The 12,266-nt window shown below is 45.9% G+C and overlaps 1 protein-coding gene and 1 long non-coding RNA gene across 2 annotated transcripts; both read left to right on the top strand.

Annotated features, from left to right (window-relative positions):
• Positions 1-3,515: 3,515 nt before the first annotated feature.
• LOC138667167 (uncharacterized) lies at positions 3,516-6,211 on the top strand. The gene is made up of 2 exons (XM_069755462.1): positions 3,516-4,992; positions 5,466-6,211. Exons 1-2 carry the CDS (start codon positions 4,573-4,575, stop codon positions 5,991-5,993), a joined length of 948 nt encoding a protein of 315 aa, XP_069611563.1. The 5' UTR covers positions 3,516-4,572; the 3' UTR covers positions 5,994-6,211.
• A 1,749-nt stretch (positions 6,212-7,960) lies between these two features.
• Positions 7,961-8,901, top strand: LOC138667166 (uncharacterized). Its single transcript, XR_011318622.1, has 4 exons — positions 7,961-8,196; positions 8,452-8,538; positions 8,621-8,761; positions 8,838-8,901. It is a non-coding gene; the product is annotated as an uncharacterized lncRNA (long non-coding RNA).
• Positions 8,902-12,266: the final 3,365 nt, after the last annotated feature.

The raw sequence follows: 12,266 nt of genomic DNA, 5'->3' as shown, positions 1-12,266 counted from the left end.
GAGCCACATTTAAGCAGTTTGTTGGCGCCGTATGAGGGTGAGATAATGATGCCTAATCCTCCAATTTCATCCTATTTAGAGAGGAGCTGGATTGTGGCTGCTCTCTATCACATGCACAAATTGTTGACAGCCCCAGAAAGATAAGTGCTGGGATAACATGATTTACACACAGATGAGTGTCATTTCTCGTCCTCCTGGGGTGGAATTCACAGCATAAGCAGTTATATATTTCAGCCTTCTCTGTAATGTACAAGTGTAATTGTGTTTTATGATATATTCTGTATCTGGGGATGATTCCTGCATAGTCTCTGGAAGGCAACGTTATATCAGCGGAGGTGTGGAGGGGGGTGTTTTAGACATTTAATGCAGCAGAGGAACAGGTAGATGTTCCCAGGCTCTGAAAAGCTGCTATTGATTATGGAAAGAGATTATGATTCTCCTTATGAAAGTGAAAGAGGAGGTAAAAATGTTTCCAGGGAGTATGAATATTGATGCACATATTGACAGCTGTATAATGTTTACATTTTGGTTGGTTGGGGATTAAAAATGCACAAAGTGAACTAAAATGCCTTTACAATTGTTAGGCTCTCCTGGTGAGGTGGATCCATCGACATTCAGGTCTGGGTGGGCACATGGACCCCAGGTGTTAATGAAAAAAGCAGGAAGGGCAGCGAAGACTCGGAATCTCAGTAACAGCAAGACGGATGTAGTGTAACCCAGCAGGGATGTGGCAAGTAAAGCTCAGTATGCACAGAAGATGGAGCACACCAACATAGAGGTCTAGAGTCTCAATCCCAAAGCACAGGTGTGTGTCTTAATGGGCCTTAAATAAGCCTAAGCAGATGATGTAATTGACCACTTGCAAAACTCGACATGGAGCACAACGAAGGGCAGTCGACCCAGGAGAAGGCAAAGGAGCTTGTGATACACAGGACAGGTGTGTAACAACAACAATCTGGTGAAAACAGTTCTGGGTTATAAGAGTCTACAATGAAAAGGCTGAAAATCTAATACTAGGCATAAGATATACAATACATTACCTTTTATTGAAGAAGGAGGAACTACATATCCGCTATGCCATAACTTTCTCCATACGTGATGACCAGAGTTGAGCTAATTTTTCACTATTCGGTTTCGAATTACGATTGCTGGCGAATATTGAATTAGTTCGCCACAAATTGTAATTTGATGAACCTGGTGAATATGAATGTCAAAAGATTTGATCACCTCTAAAGAACATGGTTGTAGGCATCTACTAGCATTTGGCACCATGGCTCTTCAAGTAGACCGGCATCACTCTACAGAGCTGAGACTGTGGTGTCAGGGAATGAAGGGTAATTGAGGCTGTTTATTCTTGTTAACATGACAATAATAAAACGGATATTATTAGTATTGTTCCAAAGTACACGGTAGCATAGAAGTACACGGTGTTGTGCAAAAGACAAATTACCTTTTGCTTAATAGGAAAATGTTCTGGAATTCCCTGTGGGAGCAATTACTAAATCAATAGACCAAGATCGGCTACATTCCAGTGGTGTGACAGCCGAACCTTTAACTGAAATCTTTAACATAATCTTTGCTGACACAATGGGATCCATGAACAAAGGTATTACTGAAGGTAAAACGTTTTCTAAATGGTAATTAACAAAATACTTTGCTCTGCTCAACTCCACAAGCTCAACAGCACAAGTGTCCACTGCAATGTCAAGTTGGATTGAAATGACTCCTTAGTCCTCCTCACATATTTTAAATCGAATTAACCAAGTTCGCATCAATGGGAGGATCAATTCCAAATACTTCTAATGGATTAGACCAAGTGAATAGAGTGGACGGTAACAGATTATCTGCTAGACCCAAGACAGGAAATCTATTTGTCCTCTTGATTGCTACTGATTAGAAGTAGATAAATGATGGGTAATGTAATTTCATTACTGTTGGGTGGTGAGAACGCTCCGTATAGATGAGGGATGATGCCTGATTATTTTATGTCATAATTCAGACTTCATTTATTCATAGTGCCAAGATTTCCTGCAGCATTGTACAGAGGTTGTAGTCCCGATCCTTCATCTAATTTTCCCAGATGAACATATTTGAGCCTAATATTCCAAAGGAAGCCAAAAGACCTATCAAAATATGTTTTTCGAGTGTGGGTGGTAACTGAAGAACTGAGGTCGAACCTTCCTGCAGAGTTGTACAGACGTTGTAGTCCCCGTCCTCCATCAAATTTTTGTAGATGAACATATTTAACCCTAAAATTCCAAAGGAAGTCTAAAGATATGTTTTTTAAGTGTGGGTGGCAAATAAAGAACTGAGGTTGAGCCCTTGCAAGTGTAAGGAAGATGTGAAAACTCTGCTGAGGATTGGAAATGGGCTGGAGAGCAGGAGATGCGACTCGATTCTGCGAAACCCTAAAAGGAGATTGACTAGACATATTTGCAAGGAGTCTTATAAAGGAAAGGAGTCTGGATGCTTTAATGACAAAGGCTTGGATGTCCTGAAGAAGACAGTATGGTAAATACAGGGGTTAGGCAGGCTAGACGTGGAGGAAAGGGGTTTGCAGTACTCTTTGCAGGCCTTCACTGAAACTGCGTATGTACTATTAGCCTTAAGGGGGTTTGTTTTGGATTGTCTTCTGAAGCTTTGGAGATAAAGTCAGCCTAGTGGGAACCAAAAAAGGGTAATCAGTGGTAAGCTCAAACCCCAGGGAAGCTCTAGCTAGGTCTAAGCCAGTTTTGCAGAAATCAGAGAAGATCACTACTGAAGGTCATGAGGCTTGTAGTATGGCCTTGGAGCTCAGTTGTGTGGTGCGTAAGGTTACCGTCACACAGTGCAATTTTGATCGCTACGACGGCACAATTTGTGACGTTGCATCGTCACTTAATTATCGTTTCAAACATCGTAGACTGCGGTCACACTACACGATGCACGGCGCTGAAGCGATAAATTCATGACGTATTTGCGATGTAGAAGTCGTATGGGACAGTCGTACGGTCGTGTCACACACGACGATTCAGAGCAAATTTTGCATAATCTGTGCGTGACGTTGTTCACTGGGGGCGTGTTGTGCTACTAGCTAGTGTGCTGATAGGCCAAAGGTTCTGTGCACACAATTGGTTGGAAAATTTGTCACCTGAGCGCTATTGTTCCCAATGCCACCTCACTGCTTTCAAAATTTCCTTTCTTCACTTCGTACTTGGACACTTGGTGGACCTGGACATTGGAATTTTGTACTTCGCTGAATATACCACGCTTTGCACCGCTGCTTCGAGGTATGTAAACCGCTTGGGCGTGGTGGATGGAACGCTGTATGGACGGCATGAGTGCTTCGTTCCACCGCTGAAGCGAAGCGGATGGTACACTGTTGTGACTGGAGGGCTACAATGTGGCAGATGGTACGCTGTTGTGACTGGTCGTGACTGGTGGGCTACAGCGTGGTAGATGGAACGCAGTTTGGTCGGCATGACCACTTCGTTCCGCCGCTGAAGCGATGCGGATGGTACGCTGTTGTGACTGGTTATGACCGGTTGTGTCTGGTGAGCTATAGCGTGGCAGATGGTACAATGTATGGTCACCATGAGCGCTTTGTGTGGCTGCTGTGGGGAAGCGGGCGGTAGTGGCCTATGGCGTGGCAGATGGAAGTAGCGATGCGGATGGTACGCTGTTGTGACTGGTCGTGACTGGTGGGCTACAGCGTGGTAGATGGGACGCAGTTTGGTCGGCATGACCGCTTCGTTCCGCCGCTGAAGCGATGCGGATGGTACGCTGTTGTGACTGGTTATGACCGGTTGTGTCTGGTGAGCTACAGCGTGGCAGATGGTACAATGTATGGTCACCATGAGCGCTTTGTGTGGCTGCTGTGGGGAAGCGGGCGGTAGTGGCCTATGGCGTGGCAGATGGAAGTAGCGATGCGGATGGTACGCTGTTGTGACTGGTCGTGACTGGTGGGCTACAGCGTGGTAGATGGGACGCAGTTTGGTCGGCATGACCGCTTCGTTCCGCCGCTGAAGCGATGCGGATGGTACGCTGTTGTGACTGGTTATGACCGGTTGTGTCTGGTGAGCTACAGCGTGGCAGATGGTACAATGTATGGTCACCATGAGCGCTTTGTGTGGCTGCTGTGGGGAAGCGGGCGGTAGTGGCCTATGGCGTGGCAGATGGAAGTAGCGATGCGGATGGTACGCTGTTGTGACTGGTTGTGACTGGTCGTGACTGGTGGGCTACAGCGTGGTAGATGGGACGCAGTTTGGTCGGCATGACCGCTTCGTTCCGCCGCTGAAGCGATGCGGATGGTACGCTGTTGTGACTGGTTATGACCGGTTGTGTCTGGTGAGCTACAGCGTGGCAGATGGTACAATGTATGGTCACCATGAGCGCTTTGTGTGGCTGCTGTAGGGAAGCGGGCGGTACACTGTTTTGGGTTATGGTGGCCTATGGCGTGGCAGATGGAAGAAGCGATGGTAGGCATGAGCGCTTTGTGTGGCTGCTGTTGTTAAGCGTTTGGCACACTGGCAAAAGTATTGTTTAAAGGACTCTTTGTCAACCATGTAATTTTTTTTTATACTTATTTTTCAGATGTCAAATCGTGTGGAGTTCATCAGGGATTTCATCGAAATTTATCAGTCTTTTCCCTGCCTCTGGAAAATCAAATCTCCTGAGTATTGTAACAGGGAAAAGAGGAGGGAGGGTTACTTAAAGCTCATTGAGCTTTACAATTGTCATGCACCCGAAGAGGCAGCAAACGAAGCAGTTATTAAAAAGAAAATCCAGGCGCTCCGCACGGTGTGGAGGAAGGAGCTGAACAAGGTTCTTCAGACTACAAGGTCCGGAGCTTCCACTGAAGATGTTTATGTGCCAAAACTTTGGTATTTTGAACATCTTAATTTTCTGAGGGACCAAGAGGTGCCACGGACTTCCACGTGTCTTCGCAACTTGGCACCTGTGGAACAAATTGTTTCGGAGAACCACGCCGAGCAGGAGTCACAAGGGCAACAAGTAAGTAGCTCTTTGGACGAAAGTTCACCAATGTGTCCTATAATTACATAATTTTTCTCTGCATTTTATGTTTTATACTTCTGATTATCACATCAGTTTGAAGTTGTTACAAAAACATATACACATAAGTAACCCTGTCGCAGTCAAGTATTATATGGGGAACTTAATATGTATGAAATGGCGATATATCTAAACCATACCATCTAAGCAATATAGAAAATAGTATCGCTTCAAGCTGCCGATGTACTCTTGTTGAGACTATTTAGACTATTAAATTTTCGTCAGGTTCCCCTAGCAGTCAGAACAGTGTAGTTCAAAGTATTAAATAAAAGGGAGGGTTAAAGAATATTACTAAGCTTAAAATATATTATAATCTTTTTTTTTACCTACTACGAATATATAGTTTGGATGCGGTTATGGTGGTACAACTTTTTGTTGCCGGGTTCATAACTTGTTTTTCTTTTCCCCCCCAGGATGACAGTGCGCAGGAGAGTACACTGGACTGTTCACTGGACTGCACGACAACAGATTTAGTGGAGGCTGCACCTGCCAGGACTCAATCGAGGCAAGGTCAAAGAAAACGGAAAGCCACCTCAGACGCCTCACATGAACTATTGAGCCTTGCTAAGAAGGTGTTGACAAGAAATGTTAGCCCTGCGTTGCAGGGGTTTGGACACTATGTGGTTGACAAACTGGCCAAAATGGACGACAACCAAAGAATACTAGCAGAGCGTCTGATTCTGGAAGCAGTAAACAAGGGTACTGATGGCGATTTGGACAAGAACACTTGTTTGGTCTCTTCCCGGCCAATACAGCGGACAGAGCCATCAAATTACAATGGTTGGTCACAGTGTCAGACATCGATGCGACACAATGCTCACGTTTCCCACTTCGGCCAGCCACCCCCTAATAACTCCTACACGCCAATACCGTCACATATGGCTTCGCCCATCAGGCACCAAAGTTTTCAGCCGGAACAATCGTCGTATCATAATTTGTGATTTCCTAACTTCTTTTACATTCCTTTTTATTTTATTGTCTTGTTAAAATAATGTTTCAAATAAAAGCTTTTATTAGAAATTCTATCACTACTTTTTGATTGGTGTGTCTCGATCACAGCACTGTATGAGGGCACAAATTAACGTAACAAATTCATGTACAGTTAACTAATACAAAAAAAATGGAATGATAGTTAAACTAAATATTTTTATTGTAACAACCAAAACTGTCTTATTGGCCCGCCTACAACTGCTGGCACATGTCCCGCAGCTTCTGCAGCTCCTCCATTGCCACATTGTGCTGCTCCTGAATACGCGCCATAGTGTGGATTAGCTTTTCTATGCCGGCTTCAAGATCCTCCTTGTTCACAGTGACGACAGCTGTGGGTCAAAAAACATAACATTAATAACACAGTAGTCTCCCGATGTGTCTTTGCTTCTGTGAAGGAAAAAAAAAATAACAGTCAGCATATAAGGGCAAAACTGACTTGGGGGGGGTGTTTGGGTTGGGGGTGAAAGAGTGGGCCTGCAACAAAATCAAAATAACTTTATTGTGGGAACCTACTAGGTTGTTGAGGCACGGAGGGCACTTCGGGATCTGAGTCTGTGTCGAATGCCTTCTGCTGTCGGCGGCGGCGCTGTCTCTTTGCCTCTGTGAAGGGAACAAAACAAAAAAAAGGTCTGTCAGCATATATGGCAACACTGGCTGCCGGGGGAGGGGGTGGGGGGGAAGAGGGGACCTGCAACTGAATCCAAATCACATAATTGTGGGAACCTACTAGGATCTGGAGGAGTAGACCCGGAGGGCACAGATGTAGAAGAGGCTTTGCGGGATGCCTCGTGGCGGCGGTGGTGCTGTGTCTTTGCCTCTGTGAAGGGAAAAAAAAAAAAAAAAGGTCTGTCAGCATGTATGGCAACACTGGCTGCCGGGGGGGGGGAGGAGGGGACCTGCAACCAAATCCAAATCACATTATTGTGGGAACCTACTAGGATCAGTTGTCTTTGACCCGGAGGGCTCTGGGACTTCAGAGGCGGTGTGAGAAGCCTCGTCGCTACGGCGGCGCTGTGTCTTTGCCTCTGTGAAGGGAACCCAAAAAGAAAAGGTCTGTCAGCATATATGGCAACACTGGCTGCCGGGGGAGGGGGTGGGGGGGAAGAGGGGACCTGCAACTGAATCCAAATCACATAATTGTGGGAACCTACTAGGATCTGGAGGAGTAGAACCGGAGGGCACAGATGTAGAAGAGGCTGTGCGGGATGCCTCGTGGCGGCGGTGGTGCTGTGTCTTTGCCTCTGTGAAGGAAAAAAAAAAAAAGGTCTGTTAGCATATATGGCAACACTGGCTGCCGGGGGTGTGGGGAGGAGGGGACCTGCAACCAAATCCAAATCACATTATTGTGGGAACCTACTAGGATCAGTTGTCTTTGACCCGGAGGGCTCAGGGACTTCAGAGGCGGTGTGAGAAGCCTCGTCGCTACGGCGGCGCTGTGTCTTTGCCTCTGTGAAGGAAAAAAAAAAAAAGGTCTGTTAGCATATATGGCAACACTGGCTGCCGGGGGTGTGGGGAGGAGGGGACCTGCAACCAAATCCAAATCACATTATTGTGGGAACCTACTAGGATCAGTTGTCTTTGACCCGGAGGGCTCAGGGACTTCAGAGGCGGTGTGTGATGCCTCGTGTCTACGGCGGCGCTGTCTCTTTGCCTCTGTGAAGGAAAAAAAAAGTTCTGCGCTCATGGTTGCCAACGTGACCTCAAATGCATTAAAACACATGCCCCGTTTTGTTAAAATTTAGTTATTTTCCAAGCAGAATATGCGTTGTCCGTGAGAAAACTTGTCGGGTTCCCTAATCTCAACCACCATCTTTAAATTATTAAGATGTCCATAATTTTTACTTTCTCAATTTCCCATAAATATTAACTGAGGAGGTTGGCCTACTGATGAAATAATACGTTTTCCAAAGACAGGAAGACCATTGAACACCAGAGCCCACATACATGTCTGAGTATCGCACCCCTGTAAAGTGTGATCTCTATTTTATGTTTGAGTATATTGTAAGCTTTGCTCTGCAGCACTCAACATTTGTGTGTAAACATTGTGATTCTTTACTTTAGGTGTAGAGAGACAGCGGCGGCAAGTCAGACACACCATTGCCACCAGTACCCCATCTTCAGGCACCAGTGGGAGCCCACAGTCCGGGACATCACGTAAGTTCACAATCATTTATTGCTTTTTTTTTTTAACATCACACGGGACATAACAGGGTAGCTGAAATATTTGAAGACATTACAGACGCAGTAATGACCCAGCGGCCTACCACGCCTCCACCATCTGTTGCGACCATGCACCCTCGCACCCCTGTGAAGTGTGATATAAATTTTATGTTTCAGTATATTGTTAGCTTTGATCTGCAGCACTCTACATGTGTTTTTAAAGATTGCGTTTGTTAACTTTCTGTGTAGAGAGACAGCGGCGGCAACAGGTACCTGCCATTGCCAGCAGCACCACAGCATCCACCACCAGCGGGAGCCCACAGTCCGTGACGTCACGTAAGTTAACAATCATAGATTACAGTTTTCCAACTGCATACGGGACATAAGAGGGTAGCGGAAATATTTGAATACATTACAGACGCAGTAATGACCCAGCGGCCTACCACGCCACCACCAGACAGCAGACGGCCTCGCACCCCTACACCACCCTCAACACCTCCCTTTCGACACTCCTCTTCCTCCCCCGGGTCGGCGGCATTCTCCCCAGAAGCTAACATACGTAAGTGACCAAAACAGTGAGCGCTTCCCAACGGCGTGTTCCATAGTTAACCAGATCTGTTATAATTTCCTTTTAGCTGCTGCAGCAGAGGCCAGATCGCTGGGATGGGACATTAGCAGCTCTGGTTCTGGCAATGAGGAACCGGCGTCCCTTTTCCGTAAGTCCGTAAGTATCAAGATAATGCGAGTGGTTTTCTGCTGGATGTCACCATAGACAACTAAAACTGTAAAATTTAATAAAATTTACATCGCCCTGTGGTGCCAGACCAAATAGAAATTTACAACACAGAAAATTTGGTCCTGCCCCAGAGGTCGAGATGTATTTTCAGTGGAATCAACGTTGGTTCTCCAACCTCTTCTATCCACAGAACCGCCCACCGTAAGAGAGCTCCTGGCGAGACAATTGCGACTGGAGCGGACAGCAGCGCTCCTGCAGCAGACAGCAGCGCTCCTCCAGAGTCAAGTGGAGCAGCAGGGCGTGACGCTGCGACACCTCTTGGGCCGGAGATAATTTTTTTTTTTTTGGGGGGGGGGTTATGTTATATTTTGTTGTAAAATAATTTAAAACCAAGAAAGTGTTCCAAAAAAACCAAAAATCTTCGCATTATTTCTTTAATGTTTACCAAGCTATAAGGGTTAACAGCACCATTTTATAGGCATCACATTTAAAGTTATTTAGAGAGGTTTATATGACAGCAAAGCAAAAAAAAAAATTTTTTTATACGGCGCGATCCTGCCAGGGTACAGCTCCAGAACCATTAAAGTACTGACAGTATTTTTCGCGACAGTCCCTTGCATCGTCTGCCTGTCTGCCAGATCCAAGAGCTTGAAGAGCTGTAAAATTATCAGGTTGTGTACGCCATTCCCCGGGCACAATATCTCCGGTTCTTGCGTCCACTGCATCAATAAACGAAGGAGGAGAATAGGAGTTCGTATCATGACGTCTCAGGAAATTATGGAGCACACAGCATGCCAAAACCACAAAGTCTATAGATGGCAGCTTCAAGTTGATAGCTGTGTGGAACACTCTAAACCGATTTGCCATAATCCCAAAGGCATTTTCAACCACACGACGGGCCCTCGACAACCGGTAATTAAAGATTCTGCGCTCCGGTGTGAGTGTTCTCTGTGCAAATGGCTTCAGCAAATGTGGATGAAGAGGGAAAGCTTCATCAGCGATGAAGACAAAATTTAGGTTTGCTTTTGTGTCTTCATTTAGTGGCAACAGCAGTTCATTGTTCCTCAAGCTTTCCCCAAATGAAGTGTGTTCAAAAACACCACCGTCGGAGACTCGACCATTCATGCCAACATCCACATCGACAAACTCATAGTTCGCATTGACAAGGGCCATGAGGATCACACTGAAATATCCTTTGTAGTTGAAAAAAAAGGATCCAGAGTTGGCTGGTTGCGTGATGCGCACATGCTTTCCATCTAATGCACCACCGCAGTTTGGAAACTGCCACAGCTCATCAAAATCGGAAGCAATCCTCTTCCAGTCATCCGCCGTCTTGGGAAACTGCAAGATGAGAAGGAAACATGTACAAATTAGGTCAAATATATTATGCACATACACTCTCATGTGGACATCCTACAGTGATTGAGGCGCAGTATGGATTAGTATAACAAAGTCAACAACCCAGAGTATGCAGGCAGCCATTTTTTCAGATGGCTTCGGTGACTCAGAGGGGGTGCTAAACAATATATCTAAATAATATAATCAATAAAATTACGTTGGGAGCAGCAAATAAAAAAGGGTGGCGCAGGGTTGGAGCAGCACATATCAGAATGGAGCCGCAAAATGGTAGCAGCACATGTCAGAATGGAGGCGCAGGATCACAGCAGCACATGTCAGAATGGGGGCGCAGGATGGGAGCAGCACATGATAGGATGTAGAACACATACCTATAGAAATGCTCACCATCAGGGCGTAGAACGGGTTCAATAGCTAGTATAATATATCGACATAACACAGCAGCCAAAAAAATATAGTAGTACCTCCATATAATGCCTTAAGCTCTGCACAATGGCCTCGCATGTCTCCGGAATCACAACGCTCAGGAAAGGTCTGGAAACAGCTGCGGAAAACTGCAAATCCTGAAGAGACCTTCCTGTTGCCAGGAAGCGCAGTGTCACCGCCAACCTTTCCTCCACGGGCACGGCTGCACGCATCGGCGTATCACACCTTTGTATGAGTGGCGTAACAGCAGACAGTATTATTTTGAAGGATTCCTCGGACATCCGAAGGTAGTTTCGGAAATCTTGAGGGTTATTGTCACGTAACTCTCTTATGAGACCCATGTGTGACAATGTGGATCTTTTCTGCAGCCAGCTCCGGGTCCACATGCGACGTTTTCGTTTAGGACGTCTCTCCTCTTGGAGACGTGCTGCCTCAAACACCAGGGCAGCAGCAACAACAGAACTCTCATCGGAAGTGAGCATAGTTCCTAAAAAGAAAACAAACGTACAATAAATACACGTGCTTACAAAACAATGTTCTGACCATTGATCTAATAACTATATATGTTACTACTGGTATTAAATGGGGCAGTCAACCATCTCGATCTGTAAAATGATTAATTAATTGGGCCACGCAACAGCTGTGTACCTGAGGTTCTCAGGCCTACCCTACTCAAAGGAACAATCAACCACACTCCAGCGTTTATCCCCGTTGAAGCGCAACATATGCTACGCTGTAGCGTTATACATACCTTTTGCGGTAAAAGTCTAGTAGTTAAAAGTCCAGGGAATCCAGCGAATTTAGGAGTTCTGTTCACAGCACGTGCTACAGAGAGAAATGAATAGCGCGCTCGAGAGCTCCGGTTTTATCCGCTGGGAACAATAGTCCTTTGTCGAATGAGCGCACAGTATTGTACCGCCCAATCAGCACACGGGAGGTGGAGAATTCAGCGCTCCTACGTAGCCAGCTCCTCCGCCCTTTACATCGTATACAATATCGTGCACACCTTTGTCACACCATGCGATCATGCCGCCACAGCGGGACACTGGACGACGAAAGAAAGTTTCAAACGATGTGCTACGACGTACGATTCACAGCGGGGTCCCTGATCGCAGGAGCGTGTCACACGCTGCGATATCGTACCTATATCGCTCGAACGTCACAAATCGTGCCGTCGTAGCGATCAAAATTGCACTGTGTGACGGTACCTTAAGACTGCAAGGAGCTCTCTGTGGAAGAGAGTAGTGGTATGGTAGTATGACAGAAACCTCAGAATCACAGCCTAGAGCAGTGATTCCCAACGTTTCTTACATTGGGAACCACATTCAGCTCTGAGAGAGCATCGCAAGCCACATCCAGAGCCCCCTGTGTAGTAACATCCAGCTTCTGCCTCCCCTCAGTAGTGACACCAAGAGAACCATTTTAGGTGTAACGAAAGCCAAAGCTTCCTCACAGAAATTACACCTACAGTGCCTTGAAAAAGTATTCATACCCCATGAACTTTTCCACATTTTTTTCACATGACAGACACAAATGTATTTTCTTA

This window comes from Ranitomeya imitator, chromosome 2 (assembly GCF_032444005.1).
Source record: "Ranitomeya imitator isolate aRanImi1 chromosome 2, aRanImi1.pri, whole genome shotgun sequence".
NCBI classification, from domain to species: Eukaryota; Metazoa; Chordata; class Amphibia; order Anura; family Dendrobatidae; genus Ranitomeya; species Ranitomeya imitator.
The sequence above is the reverse complement of the archived record's forward strand: the minus strand, read 5'-3'. Positions and strand labels throughout refer to the sequence as shown.